Raw genomic sequence first — 17,804 nt, forward strand, 5'->3', positions numbered from 1 at the left:
CTAGGTAAACGTGATAAACACCTCCTGGGGAATGCCTAGGTGGAGAATCTCTGTGAGTAAATTGGGAGACTCCTAATCAAAAGCCCTTGTCCTTGAAGATTAAGGCCATCTGAAAAAGAATTAACTAGTTGAAGCTAGGCAGGAAATAAGAAAGTGCAGACATAAACCAGAGAAAGGCCAATTTCAAAGTGTAGACAAAGTTCAAGAAGGGCTCCTCTCCAAAGTCCACCAGAGACTGCTAGAGACCACCAGTGACCCCGTGGAAGCCTCTCAGAGACTTAAACAGCATGCCTAATAATTACATAAATACAAAAATGAGTTTTAAGAAATCTGATGAATATGCATGTAACAGAGTAATATAAGCTTTGGCTACTGTAATGTACGGTGGACATGTTAGGTGGAATGATTCCCTCATGTCCCGAGCCACATAAAGTAATGCCTGCTCGTTAATGCTAAACCCAGCATTAAGGAGTTTTCATTCCTGATTTCAGAGACACTGTGTTCCCACTTTGATCGTTAACACAGCCCAGCTAACACTGGGGTTTTCTTCTCCCAAAAAACCTGCCATCCCAGGCTAAGCCCTCCCTGGCTCTCCCCATGTCCCCTGCCCTCTCCCCAGTGCAGCCTGGCAGAGCAGCCCAGTCTGGGCCAGCCCCATGGCAGTGCATGCTGCAGGGTGCTGCCGAGCTCTGGGCACTCGCCCCACAGCTCCAACCCTTCTGAAGGGCACAGCAGCCCCAGGGAGCATCCCAGAGAGGGATGGAAGCCTCCTCAGTGTCCCCGCTACTTGAGCTGGTCCAAAGGGCGTGAGGAAACAGAGGCCAGGCACTCTCTGTCTCTCCTGCATTTATGCTGCAAGTGACCCTCAGCCCTGGCTGCCTTTGTCCCGCCTCTGCCTCTCCACCAGCCCTGCTGCCCAGGACAGCAGGAGATCCCCTGACCTGGGGCTCCTCGGGCAGCTTCCACATTTCTCCAGTCTCCTTTCCCCATGCCTGCTGCATTTTTACTGGCTCCCACCAAACTGCAGGGTCATGGCTTGTGGGTGTCTGGATTAATGCTTTACTATGGGTGAACCTCACCTTTGAGGGGTGTCTCATCTCCTGAGTGTCCATTCACTGCCAACCCAAGAGCACACAGAGAGTGTCTTTTCTTTCCTGACCCCTCCAGACTCCTTTCCACAGGAAACACTATATGCCATCAACCCTTCTATACATGTGGCTGCCTAAAGAGGTAATGGAGAGCTCCTGCAGCACCTACACAGCCCCTGGACACCAGGAATAGTCTTTGAAAGCACCACATGGTGTCCGATAGATCTCACACTTGCCACAAATTTATCGACCCAAAGCAGGAAAAAAAGAATGAAAAAAGACATTTTTAAAAGTCCAATTCCTTGGGCTTATTCTTGGCAGCAGCTTAGTTAGGACAGCCCAGCCTTCAGGCACTGCACGCAGGAGACCCTTTTTATTGCTGAGATGCTCTCAGGGAAGCCGGATCTGGTAGAGTGTTCAAGGCATTTGTGAAAGGGTCAGACACAACAGATGAAGCCTCTAGAGAAGTGGTATGAAGCCAAGCAGTTACCTCTTATGATAATTATCAGAAGGGAAAAATAAATCAGAGGCTTGGCCTAAGCCAAGCTCTGGGTACTCTGCAGAGAAGGTGAGGCAGGTTACTGCTGGTGGAACAAGGTGCGTTGGATCAATTCCTTCATCGCATCCTTGAGCTCCCTGTTCCTCATGCTGTAGATAAAGGGGTTCAAAGTTGGAGGTACCACTGAGTACAGAACAGCCACCACCAGATCCAGAGATGGGGAAGAGAAGGAGAGGGGCTTCAGGTAGGCAAAAAGTGCAGTGCTGATGAACAAGGAGACCACAGCCAGGTGAGGGAGGCACGTGGATAAGGCTTTGTGCTGTCCCTGCTCAGAGGGGATCCTCAGCACGGCCCTGAAGATCTGCACATAGGACAGCACAATGAAAACAAAACAAGCAAAGTATAGAAATGCAGTAAACACAAGGACTCTAACTTCCCTGAGATAGCCTGAGTCAGAGCAGGAGAGCTTGAGGATCTGGGGGATTTCACAGAAGAACTGGTCCACCACATTTCCATGGCAGAGTGGTAGGGAAAATGTATTGGCAGTGTGCAGTGTGGCATAGAGGAACCCAGTGCCCCAGGCAGCTGCTGCCATGTGGACACAAGCTCTGCTGCCCAGGAGGGTCCCGTAGTGCAGGGGTTGGCAGATGGCAACGTAGCGGTCATAGGCCATGATGGTGAGAAGGGAATATTCTGCTCCAAGGAAAAATACAAAGAGAAAGACCTGGGCAGCACACCCTTGGTAGGAGATGGCCCTGGTGTCCCAGAGCAAGTTGGCCATGGAATTGGGGAGAGTGGTGGAGATGGAGCCAAGGTCGAGGAGGGAGAGGTTGAGGAGGAAGAAGTACATGGGGGTGTGGAGGTGGTGGTCGCAGGCGATGGCTGTGATGATGAGGCCGTTGCCCAGGAGGGCAGCCAGGTAGATGCCCAGGAAGAGCCAGAAGTGCAAGAGCTGCAGCTCCCGTCTGTCAGCAAATGCCAGGAGGAGGAACTGGGTGATGGAGCTGCTGTTGGACATGGTCTCACTATGAACACGGGGGCCTGTACTGGAGGGAAAAGACAGTGACAAGTGAGGACAGAGATCTCTGTGTAAAACCAAAGACATCTCTCACACATTCGTGACCCCACCTCAGACCCTCTCCCTTTTTCCTGCTTGGAAGGACCTATGTGCAGCTCCCTGGCTGTTGCTCTGGTTTGTGCTGGCTGGGGGTGCTGTGAAGAGCAGGGCCTGTGGGCTCCCAGATGTTTTGGACATGCTCTAGGCCAGGCTCTGCCTGGGAGCAGGGGGCACGTAGGGACCAGGTGTGATAGATTTTCTCAGGTGACTTCCCTCTCATCATCAAAGGGCTTGACAGCATCTACACCCCCAATCCCAAGCAAACTTGACTGCATCAGGCTTTTTTTTTTCTTTTTTCTTTCATAAAGTTATTTCTTTCCACCACACCAACCCGCTCCAGCCCCATCTCCTCCGGCGACTCTTCTGTAAAATCAGAAATGCTCAGCATCTCTGCTGTGCTCCAGCTGAGCAGCCACAAGTCCTGGGAGGCAAAAGGATTTGCTGTGGCTTAGCGCATGGACAGTCGAGCTGGTCTGTCCATTTGTCTCGTTCCCAGCTGCCCTGTGTCTGCCCCTTGAAATGGAGGGGGATTGCACTCCTGAGGTACCTGGAGAAGCAATCAGACCCCGCTGAGAGCAGAGGGATCCACTGCAGATCACTAAGAATTTCACCCTGTCAACAGGAACCTTCACAAGGTCTCAGCACCCCACTCCTTGCCAAGGACACAGTTAATTTTCCCAACCAATCACCCTTTACCTGCTTGTAGCATCTCAGGGTTTCCCCATTGGGTTTTACACACAAATGCTGGGGGAGAGATTTGCTGTCTGCAGGGCGGCTCCCAGCTTGGGAGGACACCCCAAGGAGTCACCAAGTGTCCTCATGGCGGCATCTCCTGAAGTCAGCTCAGTCCCCACCCGCACGGGCTGCATGGCCCAGAGCCCCACAGCTTCGAGGAGAGCTTGGACACCGGGTTCCCACGGACACGTCTGCGTGGGAGGACCCACGAGATGCACCGGAATGGCCCAGCTGGGAGAGGCCAGCAGAGAGACAGCCAGGCACTCGGGACAGCCTTCCCCTGTCCCAGCTCTGCCCGCCAACTCCCAGCTGGTGACACCGCAGGGCAGTCACCCTCAGCCCCTGTGCTGCACGGGCACAGGGCAGGAGAAATGCCCTTCACCTCTTTTTGGTGCTCAGGGGGGCGAGGAGGCTGCTGGTGGGCTGGACTCCATGGCTGTGAGGGCAGAGGCTCTGCTGGGTGGGAGAGAGAAGGGGAGAGATGTCAGTGTCACAGAAATCGGGAAAGAAAAGTCCTTAATGCTGGGTTTAGCATTAACAAGCAGGCATTACTTTATGTGGCTGGGGACATGAGGGAATCATTCCACCTGACATGTCCACCGTACATTACAGTAGCCAAAGCTTATATCCCTCTGTTACATACATATTCATTAAAATTTCCTAAAACTCATGATCTTATATACATAGCTATTAGGAATGCAGTTTGGGTCCCCGAGGGGCTTCCATGAGGGTCATTGATGGACTCTAGCAGTCTCTGGTGGTGTTTGGAGATGAGCCTTTCTTGGACTTTTTCTACAATTTGTAATTGGCCTTTCTTTGGTTTATGTCTGCCCTTTCTTATCTCCAACCTAGCTTCAGCTAGTTCATTCTTTTTCAGAGCATCTTAATCTCCAAGGACAAGGGCTTCTCATTAGGAGTGTCCCAATTTACACACAAAGCCTCTCCATTTAGGCATTCCCCACGAGGTGTTTATCACAGTTGCCTAGCTGAAGGACCTCTCTGCAACAGGCAACGTGTTGCAGGTGTTCGACTGATTGCTTAAGGTCTTATGCTACCCTAAACAACTCTTTTATTCTTTACCCATTTTCCAACATCGGTGGAAGGGATCTGCGCTGCAGGGCATGGCCAAAGGTGCTGGTATATCCCCTGAAAAAGGATTTCTGTTAAAAATCTCACTCCCTGCCCACGTCTCTGCTGCCTGGAGCTGTGCCTGCTGGCAGCCTGGTTTCTCAGTTCCCATCTTCTGCACTCACAGACCCCATCCCAGCTGCTGCGTGCTCAGCTCTGCCCTGCAGACACCTCCTGGGGCAGGGCACTGCCCAGGACCTTCTCTGCTCTTCAAATTTCAGGTATATATGGCAGAGAAAACCTGCCAAGCCTGCTGCTGGTAATGCTGGTGATCTGTAAGCTGTGGGGGATTGCTCTGATGCTCCCAGATTCATTCACCTCTCAGTGAAACAGATCTGCATTGTCAGTACCTTCTCCAAACCAGAGAGAGTCATTCCCATCTCTCACTGCTCACCCAGCCAACCCAGAGTAGCAAACTGAAAGCACAGGCTCCTTCCCTTGCAGCTGAAGCCTCCCTTTTTTCTCTCTTACAAGATTCCCCTCCAGAGCTGTCCAGGCTGTCAGCAGGAGCTGTGGGCAGCCCTGACCCACGCATCACCCCCTCAACAGCACAATGACCCTGCCCTACCAGGGGTGATTGTGATGAAGGACAGCCCGGGGTGCCCCTGGCTGCACACCCAGCTTCACGCTCCTGCAGCCGTGCTCAGGAAAAGGGAAATGACATGCCCTGTCCCCCTGACTGTTCGGCAGATAATCACTGCTCCAGAGAGCATCATCCCTGGGATGTGCCAGCTCTAGAAGGACCCTCCCAGAGACTCTACAAGTACCCACCTGCAGCCAGAGACTTACCGTGTTAGGAGCTGTGATGATTTGTCCCCCAGTGAACTCTCAGCATCCTCCCACTCCACACTGTCTTACATCTCTCTCACTTCTCTCCTCTCCCCTTGTCACCTGTGGGCAGTGCCCTCAGCCCTGCCGTGGCTCTGCAGAGATGCTGCTCCCGGGCAGAGCTGTCTCTCTCCTGTGCTTCCCGCTTGCCATCAGCTCCTCCTGCCCCCGGAGTCCGGCTTAGCCCAAGGCACCACTTTCTCTACCCTGCTGCTGTCCCTTGAGAGATCCCTGGTGCTCGAGGGCTGACAGCTCCTGAAAGGCAGCGGGGCCACCCCTGGGGAATGTTCTCTGAAGTCAGCTGAAGTAATCACCAATGTACCTGTCCCAACACCGGAGAGAGACTGGCTACAGCATGGTCTGGCCTAGCAGAGCGTGGTTGCCTGCAAAAGCTGTCAGTGTCCATATCTGGAAAATGTACTTTCCTTGTCCCAAAACAAAAAAATGACACACAAAGCAGGACAAGGAAAGGATTTGTTTCCCCTATGCAGGGCAGGAATTCATCTGAGATAATGTGGGCATCTCATCCAGAGCTGGAAGCCCTTGGGCTCAAACAGGATCCAGTTCACCTCATGCACCCTACATCTGACATGATGCAGCAGGTTTTGACATCATCTCACAGAAGTCACCCCTCTATGTCCCCATCCCTGCTGCTACATAAAAAACGTGCCACATAAACCCAATACAGGTGCCTAGGCACCTGTAGTATTCTGGAGGACTGTCTCCTGTGAGAGGGGGACCACACTGGAGCAGGGGAACAAGTTCCAGAAACTCCCCCCACTGAAGATGGCCGAAGCAGCAGCACTGCCTTCACCCCCCATTCCCTGCCCCTGCGCCCCTGGGGGAGGAGGTAGAGATATCGGGAGCAGAGCTGAGCCCGGGAAGAAGGGAGGGGTGGGGAGAAGGTGTTCTCAAGATGTGGCAATGCTTCTCACTGTCCTACTCTGTTACATGTTTTTATTGTCTGTGATAAATGTATGCTCTTTTTTCTTCTTCCCCTAACGAGTCTATCTTTCACTTGTGACCATAAAGGGTGATGATTTTTCCCATCTCAGTCCTATCTTGATCCCCAAGCCTGGCTTATCTGTCCCTTCTCATTGTTGGAAGAGAAGGGGGAGCGAGTGGCTGCGTGGCGTTTGGCTGCTGACCAGGCTCAAACTACGACACATGGTCAGACAAACTGTGCTCCGTTTCACACATACCCCACATGGACATTTGTATCTGATTAATCCCCAACACTTCCACAAACATAAATAATTGCCATTTCTTAGGACAGGAATCACCCTGTTTTCAGAGAAACAATTTAAAACCCAAAGTGAAAAATACTTGTTCACAGAGAGGTCCAAAATATCTGGGTGTGACATTTAACAAGTGGGTCAATCAGAGGAGCCTCCCAGGGTGACCTTGCCAACTGAGGGTGGGGGTTTCTGCTTCTGGGGGTCTGAGAGTCCTTATGGGATGCCGGAGAGAGCACTGGGGATTGTACCAGGCTTGCTGTGGCATGCCTAGGAAAGAACCAAATGCAGGGAAAGGGAAGGACCAAGGTGGTTTGGGGAGAAAGAAGGATCAGGAAACAGGAGGAAAAGGGGATGAAAGGAGCTGGTCACATGTGGCTGGTCAGCATAATTGTTTATGCACACCATGCAACTGGAAGTCTATCTTGTCTTCTTTTGAAATTCCATCCTCCACGACTTTCTGGGGTGAGGAGATGTCTGCTCTTGGTACGGATAGAGGTCCAAGGGCCCATCCCTGGAGTGGGAAGCACGAGTCAATGGGGCTCAGGCACCTTCAAGGCCAGCAACTGGAGAGATCAGGCTGTGTGCATGTGTCATGATGGTGCATTAACCAGCAAGGAGGAGATTCCTGGGAGCCAGGTATTTAGAGACCCTATGTAGGAGCATTTCTGACAGAGAATGGCCACGATATTTTGTTGCAAGGTTTGGACAATTCTGGCCTGAGATCAGACTGCTAACAACAGCTGTGTTATGTGAATGACCTGGAAGGGCTGTGTTGTGAGGAACTGTATCTGTTGAGTAAAGATAAATGAGGAATTTTCCCAGCTATGTATCTGGCTAAGTTAAGCACAAGTATGCAGCAAACAGCAAGATGCTTGCCTATCACAGTTTCCCTTTGGGCATGTGACAAGTTGCTTATGACCAATAATGAAGGGGTATGGGGTGTGTGAACAGCGGGTGCTTGCTGTGCAAAGGATATAGCCAAGCGATTCGGGCAATAAAGTGGGACGACCTGTAGCCATATCAGTGAGATTGTCGTTACTCGGCCGACTCTTGGAGGGGACCCAGCTTCGACAACCTACACACCACCCATGTCCCCTTTGTCTTCCTCTTCCTATTGGCTGCACCCAACCTCTCATCTCCCTGACCTTTCCCTCCAGAACTTCACAATCTTTGCTCTCCTTCTATCTGCCAGAAAACATGAGCTAGGCTTAGGAGAGAGGTTGAAGATGAGAGGTGTTGAGGGAAAGGATTAGGGAGGTAGGTAGGGCTTAGATTTCAGGCATCTGGTGAGGGTTTCAGCTTCAGTGATCAGGGCAGGGCTAAGGATGAGAGCTCACCTTTCAGGGTTAGGTGTTAGGGTATGGGCAAAGGTTTAGGGGGAGCTGGGCAGTGCCAGGCCTGAGGGGCAAGGATGTGGCACTCGGCGTGTATTTGTCCTCAGAGTGACCGGGGGAAAACCTCAGCTGCTGATGACCAAAGGCATCACCATTCAAATGGGCTGGGAATTAGCACTGAGCCCCTTGGCAGGGCACATCCAAAGGGCTACACGACACAGGATGTCTCTGTCTCCTTTCTTTGTCACCCTGAAGTCACTTGCCTCTGTTCTTCTGCTCTAATCAGCCCCCAGAGAGGCTCACGTCAATCTCCTGAGGGAGCTTCCTCACCCAAACCCCTCAGCATGCCCCTCTAAACCCCAAAGACTCTTTATTCCTCCCATAGCTCTCCAGACTCAGTAACTTTCCCCTGGGAGCTTGTTACAGTGCAGCAACTATAATTAGTTTATTCTTGCATCTTAATTTCTGTCCAGTTGCAGGGGGGCTTTTAGAACAGACTGTCTTCGAGGATGGGTTTTGCTAAATATAATGATATTAACAACCACATGATGTAACACAAGTTCATTTCTTTCTCAGTTATACCTCAGAAATGCTTTGAACATTGACAAATAATTTTTCAGTTGACTGTAAAATGTTGCCCACAACACCCCAACTTCATTTGCTAGAGGTGGGCATGGGCTAAGGAGGCACAGGAAGATGGGCAGGGAGATCACTAGAGGCATGAGCTGGTGACAAGGCTCTAGGCTAGAAATTTGGCCAAGAAGGTGGAAAAGTTGATTTAAACTGCCAAACTCTCTTTTTAGCCAACTTGCTAATTGTGTGTATAGTTATAATTTCCTATCTATTTGTCTAGCGTATTCCTTTTATGGTCATCGCTTGAGGAAGGTAGACCTTAGTGGAGGCTTGGACTTGGCATACAGTTGAGGACTTCATTGTTGATTTTTTTAAAATAATTTGTATCATGTTTTACTTCTCTTTCTTCAAATTAATAAGATTCCTGTGACTATTTACAGTCAAACTTCAGGGTAAATCAGGTGGGAATTGGTGCAAAGGAGCTGTAACATTCAGCTGTGAACATCAGTGAGGAAGCCTGATGTAGAAGAATGCAAGTCCCAGGCAGCCCCTGAGGGAAATGGTGGGGCTGGGGAGGTGGGGAGGGAAGTTGCCCATACAGTGGGGGACCATGAGGAGACCACTGTTGCTACATTTCCTGTCCTCCTTATGAGACCCTCTGAATTGGAGAAAGCTTCTATCACTTCTGTAAAATTAAAAAAGGAATAAAAACACCTTCAAAATGAAAAAAAAAAAAAAACAAAAACAAAAACAAAAAAAAAAAGCTTTTTATGAAGTTGTTATTAAAATCTTCCATTTTAATTAGACTGCTGAAGCCTCTCCAATTACCTGTACAAGATTGGAAGTCCTGAAATAATTGATGGAAGAGATGTGGCTCCTTTGGGTTTTCTGCACTTTGCTGAACCCTGTGGTGTATTTGGTGCTTCAACCTGAGATACTGAGAGGAGCTGATCCAACCTCTCAAGTTGTTAAAGTCAGAAGCAAAAGCCAAAGTGTCTTGGAGTGTTAATTGGCCCCTCTGAGGCCCATTACAGACCAGGTGTCCCCATGGATTAGTTAGAGAAGAAAATTGGAGGCTGTGAGTACAGGTAGGCAAAGGCACTGTGTAAGGGGAGCTGATGCTGAGAAAAACTTGGTATATTTTATCATGCCAAGTGGTCAGGCCCAAGAAGGGGGATCCTGTCCCTCACACTGGCTCAGGGCTCTTCCTGGGGCACTGTGGGGTGGGGTGGGCAATGCTGAGTGGAGGACAGTGGTACCACAGCTCCCAGCCTCCCTGGGGGGCTGCAAGGAAGCCACGAGGCCCCAGTTCCATGCGATTATCATGTTCCCTTTCAGGCCTTGGTAGCAGAGACAACTGCCATAGCCAAGGGGACAGAGACCCCCAGGCTGTGGACACCCAACCTATGGCATCTCCCTGCCTTTCCTGAGATCTCTCCTTCCTCCCTACCTGTTCCTTGGAACACAAAGCACTGCACTGATCCAGGCTCTGGGTGACCTCTGGCACCACAGCAATACCCGTCAAGGGACATTTCTTTCTCCTCCTGTCCAGTCTCAACCTCCCAAGCTGCACTTTGTGATGCTTTTCCTTTCTCAGGTGGTTTCCCACTACAAAGAAAAGGTCCAAAATCTCCGAAAACACCCAAAACTCCTAATTTCAAGCTACTTTTTTACTCCCGCATGACCTTCAACACCATCAGGACAAGGAAGCCCAGGTCCCTCAGCCACTCCACACACTTCATGTGCTTCATGCCCTCTAAACCCACCTTTGCAGACATCCTCTGGGCACTCTCCCGTTCCTTCCTGCTCCTCAGAATGGAAAGCCCCAGAGAATGTTAGAGGTGTGACCACACCAGTGCTGAGTCGAGGGGGATGATAACTCCCCGTGTCTCGATGTTCATGCTACAGTGCAGCTCCGTATGCAGGAGCTGGCTCTATTCATGGTGAGCCTTTACCAGCGGCACATATGGCATCACTCACAGTGCCCAGGGCCTTCTCCTCAGACTCACTCCTCTGCCGGTCCAGTCCCACTTTGCCCCTTCTCCTTGTACAACTTGAGGTTCCTGCTGGCCAAAGCCCCAAGTATCTCAAGGTCCCTGTGCACTGAAGCTCCAGCACATCAGCATTTAAGGCATGTGTGCAGATGGTTCCTCTGAGAAGACAATAAATTGAGTGGATATATGGCAGTATGGGTAAGAAAAAGAAATGCTCATTTAATGGAAGTGATGACGAAGGTGGAAAGCACCACTGTAACGATGAGCTAGCTCATCCTCAGTCACATTGAACTTCACAGGAAGACATTGAGCAGCGAGGTTGACCTAAATCTATGTGCCTCAGAAGGTCAGTACCACACCTTATTGGGCAACAATAAGGTCAAGTTCAGGGATAGAAGTGACAAAAATCAGCATTTGCTGCTTTCTAAAATTTGCAGCAAACTCCTGCCAGCAGGCAGTGGAGGCACAGATGCAGAAGCCACCCCAACAAGAATGTTGTGCACGCTGAAAAGTCTTTTTGGTTGAAGGCAGACTGTGACGAGGGCTGAGCAGTTTGTCACAACAGGCAGAGCACAGCCTGACATTTCCGATCCTACTTCACGTGACTGCAAAGAACAACAGGAAGGAAACTGGTGCTTGCAAACAGCCTGGATCATGAGCGTGAACCACGGCATCTGGTCACAGAGGCCAAATGATCCAACCAGCTGGTGTGCATGTCAGATACAGAGGGCAGTGGAGCCCATAAGAACTTGCCTATTTGACAAAAAGGGTTGCAAGGAGCCAGGCTTACTAAGAAAGGCAATCTGCAAAGTCCTGATTTCAGCTGGGACAGAGTTAATTTTCTTCCTAGCAGCTGGTACAGTGCTGTGCTTTGGGTTTAGGGTGACAACAATGTTGAGAACACAGGGATGTTTTAGTTGTTGCTGAACAGGGCTTATCCTAAGTCGAGGATTGTTCAGTTTCCCATGCTGCCAGTGACGGGGGGCACAAGAATCTGAGAGGAAGCATGTCCAGGACAGCTGACCCGAACTAGCCAGAGTGCTATTTGATACCACAGGACATCAGGAAATGTATATAAAGAGGAAGGAGGAAGGCGGTGGGTTGGCCGGGAGATGTGGATCACTGCTTGGGTGGACCAGCTGGGCATGGATCAGTGGGTACAGACCAATTGCACTGGGCACCCCTTGTCTTTTTCTTTGGTTTTATTCCTCTCTCTTTTTGTTATCTTCCTTTCAATTACAATTATTGCAATTATTTCAATTGTTATCATTAATATTATTATTATTACTACATCTTCTTTCAATTATTAAATTCTTCTTATCTCAACCTATGAGGGTTTTTTGTTGTTTTTATTTTTTTTTTTCTGATTCTCCTCCACATCCCACCAGGGGAGATGTGGGGACAGTGAGAGAGTGACTGCATGGTGCTTAGCTGTCAGCTGAGGGTAAATCACAATAATCCTTTTTGGTGCCCCAAATGTCATCTGATGGTGTGACCACAGCCCTGAGTAGTACAGCTGGGAGTGGCAGTTGGTCCTGACACCAATCACCACTGTGCAGTACAGGACCTGCAGCAGGTGAGTTTGGGGTCTGGATGGTGCCATTTGTTGTCGTGAGACAAATGTGAAGACTCTGGTTATGTCCTATTAAAGAGGAGCCCAAGCACCCCTCAGGTCGTTCTGGATATCCAGAGAAGTGGGGGGTGGGAGCAATGGACAGGCCTGAAGTGTGTCTTCAATTCTTAGAGGTGTTTCTTTCCCAAGGTGGAGATGGTGTGGGTACAAGGAGAGTGGCCTGATCCTCCCGTGCCAGGCAGAGCATCCAGCCCAGGGGTGCAGACGTCTGGAGGAGGCTCAGACCAGAGGTGTCTATAGGAGATCCTCCTGCCAGCAGTGAATTTGGGAGATGCTTTGGCAGGGCTTCCTAAGGGCTGATACAAAGGAGACAATTCCTGGTGGCAAAAGGCCAGTGCAACCCTTCGTGCCCACCTCCCCTCTCCCCTACAGCCACTGTTATGGAGGCTGTTGATCACCTGCGATTGGCTCTCAGCCAGGCAAGAAGAGCTGCCCAGAGGAGCACGGAGCCACGTGGAGCAGAAGTTGCCAAAGGCCAGAAGGGCGATGAAGCTGCCCTTGGGTTGGCAGCAGGTGGAGCAGGACCCAGCAACAGCTGGTGGCTAAAAGAAGCATGTCCCCAGAGAAGACTGGTGGCATCCTGAACCTGGCCTGGTGCCCAGCAGATGTTGTAGCCCCACCTCTCAGTGAGATGAAGGAGCTGATGCAGGGGGAAGCACCGCACTTCCCCAAATCCTGCCTCAGCACTGAAAAGGGGACAGTCAAACCCTGCCACTTCTCTGTTCCTCCAGGAATGGGTGCAGCAAGATGAGAGGCTTGATGTGTCCTGTCTTGTCATTCTGGAGCAAATACGTGCGACAGAGCGCCAGGAACTTGTAACCATGGGCACGTGAGCTTTTCCTCTGAGGGTCGGTGTCATATGGCTGCAGTGACCAGGAGATGGTGGGGTTTAAACTCCCAAGAGAGGTGTGCAGGACAAACCCCAGAATCAGAGCCTTGGAGTACAAGGGAGAAATTCTGGGCTCGTTCAGGAAGTTCCTGGGCTGGATTTCTTGGGAAACTGCCCTGTAGAACAAAGGGGCCTTGGACAACTGTTTCATCTTCAAGGCCAAACCCTGTTGAAATGCAAAAACTATGTGGGCTTTTTATGGATGAAGTTGAGCAACCATGGCAGGAGGCCAGCACACTTTCTTGTGCACCCTTGCCACTGCAGTTGCCTGTGCCTGAACATGCCCACTTGCCTTCTCTGCAGTCACATTTTCACTGGAATTCCATGGAAATCCCAGCGCTCCTACTCTCAAGTTGGCATCCACCTCAAGCCAATACAGCCTGGCCAACCACCGAGGTACCAGCCACCCCGTGCCTCTGTGTGCAGCCCAGGGCATGGCTCGCACCCCCCCTTTCCTTGTTGGTGCCCCTTCTCCCAGCACTTCTGTGCTGTCCCCAGATGCCACCCTCTTGCCACCAGCCTGCCTGTGGGATGGGATGGAGATGTACAGAGGGCTGAAGGGGCTCAGGCTGCCCTGGGGGAGCACAGAGACCTTGTCTGTACATGCAGATATGGAGCTAGGAAAGGCAGAGCTCAGTTGGAGTTCAAACCAGCAAGGGATGCAGAAGGAGGCAAAAGGGGCTTCAGTGTTGGCAGCCAGAGCAAGGCCAAAAAAAAAAAAAAAAAAGAAAAGCGGGCCCAAAACTCAGTGAGGGAGTGGGCCTAGTGACCAAGAATATGTGGAGAGATGTTCAGCAAACTGGTTGGCCATACATGATTCTGTGAGTCCTCTATGGGGTGAGTTTCAGCCAAGGGTGCTGAGGGTGCTGGCCAAGGTCAGTGTGTGGCTGCTTCTGTCACCCTGGAAAGGCCATGGCAGTCAGGGAGGGTCCTGATGCCTGGGAAAAGGCAAACATGCCACCCATCTTCATGAAGAGCAAAAAGGAAGATGAGGGAGCTACAGGTTGCTCAGGCTCATGTCTGTCCCTGTGAAAGTAATGGAGCAAATCCTCCTGGAAGCCATTTCCAAGCACCTGAAGGACAAGAAGGGGATTTGGAACTTCCAGTAAAAACTGAACAAGGGCAGATTCTGCCTGACCAACCTGAATACCGTTTACAATGACATGATGGGCCCTTTGGATGAGGAGAGAGGTGGATGTAGTAGCCCTCAGTGAAAAGAGCTGCCTGGGACTGATAAGAGAGAGAAATAACCAGCACCAGAAAGACCTAATCAAAAACTGAGGAAAAAACCCAGAGAGGGATGGCAGCCTCCCCAGTGTCCTCACTACTTGAGCTGGTCCAAAGGGCATCAGGAAACAGAGGCCAGGCACTCTGTCTGTGCTGCATTCATGCTGCAAGTGACCCTCAGCCCTGGCTGCCTTTGTCCCGCCTCTGCCTCCCCACCAGCCCTGCTGCCCAGGACAGCAGGAGACCCCCTTCCCTGGGGCACCTCGGGCAGCTTCCACATTTCTCCAGTCTCCTTTCCCCATGCCTGCTGCATTTTCATGCATGTTACGGTCCTTATCATGTGTGATCAGTGCCAGTAAATGCCTCGTGGAGTCGATGTCATCAGGACTGGGTCATGGTCAGACAATCTGTGCTCCGTTTCACACATACCCCACATGGACATTTTTCTCTGACCTAATCTCCAGCACTTCCACAAACATAAATAATTGCCATTTCTTAGGACAGGAATCACCCTGTTTTCAGAGAAACAATTTAAAACCCAAAGTGAAACATACTCATTCACAGAGAGGTCCAAAATATCTGGGTGTGACATTTAACAAGTGGGTCAATCAGAGGAGCCTCCCAGGGTGACCTTGCTGACTGAGGGTGGGGGTTTCTGCCTCTGGGGGTCTGAGACTCCTTATGGGATGATGGAGAGAGCACTGGGGATTGTACCAGGCTTGCTGTGGCATGCCTAGTGAAAAACCAAAGGCAGGGAAAGAGAAGGACCAAGGTGGTTTGGGAAGAAAGAAGCAGGGGGAAAAGGGGATGAAAGGAGCTGGTCATATGTGGCTGGTCAGCATAATTGTTTATGCACACCATGAAACTGAAAGTCTATCCTGTCTTCTTATGAAATTCCATCCACCACAACTTTCTGGGGTGAGGAGGTGTCTGCTCTTGGTACGGATAGAGGTCCAAGGGCCCATCCCTGGAGTGGGAAGCATGAGACAAAGGGGCTCAGGCACCTTCAGGGCCAGCAACTGGAGAGATCAAGCTGTGTGCATGTGTCATGTTGGTGGGTATGTCAGTGGGTGGAACCACTAGTGTACATCAAACCAGATTAACCAGCAAGTAGGCGAGTCCTGGGAGCCAGGTATTTAGAGACCCTATGTCTGGACTAGACCCTGGTGAGCCCAGAGGATCTGTGAGCTGGTTGCTTGAGGGAGAAAGTGGCCCAAAGCACCACCTGGAGAAAATGTGGGGTCTTGCAGTCAGGTATTGATAAGGCCACAGGTCTGGACCTGGAGGGGAGGTTGTCCTTGGTGTGAGAGAGCAGCAGGAATGCATGGAGCTCTGCCTGGGGACTAACAGTGAGTTAGCTGCGAGCTGGTAGGCCAGGATCAGAGAGCAGAACAACATGGGCAGCACTGTGGGAGGATGGGTGGATTTCTGCTCCAGACCTCTTGATCAGGTAGATGAGGCCTTCTTCAGACAACTGGAAGGAGCTTCATGCCTGCAGGCCCTGGATCTCATGGCAGACTGAAACTGTCCCAGCTGCCTCTGCTGAAGGGGTGCAAGCCACCCGGGAGGATTTTGGAGCTCACTGGTGACATCTTCCTGACAAGGGTGACTGAGGAGCCAGTGAGGTGAGGTGCCCTGCAGCAGGACTTGATACTTGCAAACAAGAAAGAGCTGCTCAGGGCTGTAACAATCAAGGGTGAGAAAGTAGAGTGTGGGATGCTGAGAGAAGGGAAGAAATCAAGGGACAGGATGTCAGGAGAGCAGGCTTTGACCTGCTGAAGGACCTGCTTGGAAGAATCCCATGGGATACAGCCCTGAAGAGTAAAGGGTGCAGAGAGCTGTTTGATGGTTAATGATCTCCTCTGCACTCCAGAACAGTCCACACAGACATGCTGGAAGTCAAGGAAAGGTGGCAGGAGACTGGCATGGATGAGAAGGAAGCTCCTGACAGAAACCAAGCATGAAGATGAAGTACAGAGGAGGTGGAAGCTGACTGCATTCCAGGCTCAGCAGTTCTGTGATGCTGTGCTAGAGAGAGACATTTGTGTGTGCGTGTGCTTGTCTGTGCGTGGAAGAACTGGAGGGATGAGGGAATCCTGGATCCAGGTCCCAGACAGCTGGAGGACCTAAAACCAGCTTCTGGAGAGATCCTTATTGTTTCAGTCTCTATACAACTGCAACTCCTCAGGGTGTTATTAGGTGTGAGACACCACCACCATCAAGGTGAGCTATCTGCACAGAGGCACTAACAGCTGGCCAAATGGAGCTTCAGCCCAGGGAAACCTGAGAAACTCTGGGATTCCGGCCAACAGAAACCTCTTGAAGTTTACAAGGAGGAGTGGCCAGTCCTGCATTAGGAGGAAGAATAATCTCCTCATTTCTCAGGGCAGGCTTGGACCTGAGTAGCTGAGCAGGGACCCTGAGGAGAAGGGCTTGGGCACTACGAGGACACCATACAAGACAGCGGTACATGCTGGCCACAAACAAGGCCACCTGCATACAGGTCTGCACTAGGATGAGCATGGCCACCCAGACTATCCTGACGTGCGTTGAAGTGTGATTTCAGAGATGGTGGAGGTTTTTCCCTACATCGAGAAACAACAGGAGAAAGGAAGAATGGCACAAAATGAAGCTTTGGAAGTTGAGACTGGACATGAAGATTTTGTGTTACATTGAGTTACATCAAGAGTCTTTCCAAGTGCAGTACAGTAGGCCACCCAGAAAGAGTCTGGATTAGCTAAAGCTCTGCATTCCAACCAACAGCCCGTGAGGATGGAGAGATATCAGCATGGGTAGGAAGATGGTCAAGTGAGAGCAAGGCTGGTAAGCATGGTGGATGTCCAGAGCCTTCCAGAAAACAAGTGCAGGCGTAGGCCACCATAGGAGAGCCTGTGGTGGACATGGCCAAGGGAGCTGTCAAGGTTGAAAGCCCCCAGCAGGGCTGAGCTCTTTCTCCTGTTGGCTCTGGCTGTTGGCTGTGTCACCAAGGCCTACCAGGAGACACCTAATCCTTACAGCACTGGGGCCTCATGGCCCCCTTGTCTCCACCCAAGAGCCTGGCAGGTGTCCAACCATAGTCCTGCCCTTGGCATTGCATATCCCCTCAAAACACTGCCCCGGGAAGAGCCCTGAGCCGTGGGTGTAGGACAGCATCTCCTTTCCCAGGGGCTGGGGCCAGGGCTGCCCTTTGGCTTGATAAAATGCATCCAGGCTTACTCAGCATCAGAGCCACCTTTACATTGCCTCTGCCTCCAGTTTTCTGCTCTAACCAGCCCCCAGGGTTGCTCTGGCAGTAATGTCCCTCTGGGGGACCCATTAATGCTCCAAGAAACTTCTGCATTTACATCTGACTTTGCCTTCTTGAGAGGTTTCATCAGCTTTCTCTCAGGGTCATGGACTGGGCACCAAGCCCACCTGAGGGATCATTAAAATGCCTTGGACTGGTCCTCTGCTGCTGAGCTGGTCCCCGCTGCTGGGACAGAGGGAGATGATAGCAAGCGGGCAGCGCTGCAGAGAGACAG

General features: G+C 51.1%; 1 protein-coding gene across 1 annotated transcript; it reads right to left on the reverse strand.

The window, feature by feature from the left end:
* Positions 1 to 1,666: 1,666 nt before the first annotated feature.
* LOC122154201 (olfactory receptor 14A16-like) lies at positions 1,667 to 2,605 on the reverse strand. Its single transcript, XM_042801427.1, has one exon. It carries the CDS (start codon positions 2,603 to 2,605, stop codon positions 1,667 to 1,669), a length of 939 nt encoding a protein of 312 aa, XP_042657361.1.
* Between the last annotated feature and the right edge of the window lie 15,199 nt (positions 2,606 to 17,804).

The sequence above is a fragment of the Tyto alba genome, unplaced genomic scaffold (genome assembly GCF_018691265.1).
Source record: "Tyto alba isolate M040663 unplaced genomic scaffold, T.alba_DEE_v4.0 Super-Scaffold_34, whole genome shotgun sequence".
Taxonomy (NCBI): Eukaryota; Metazoa; Chordata; class Aves; order Strigiformes; family Tytonidae; genus Tyto; species Tyto alba.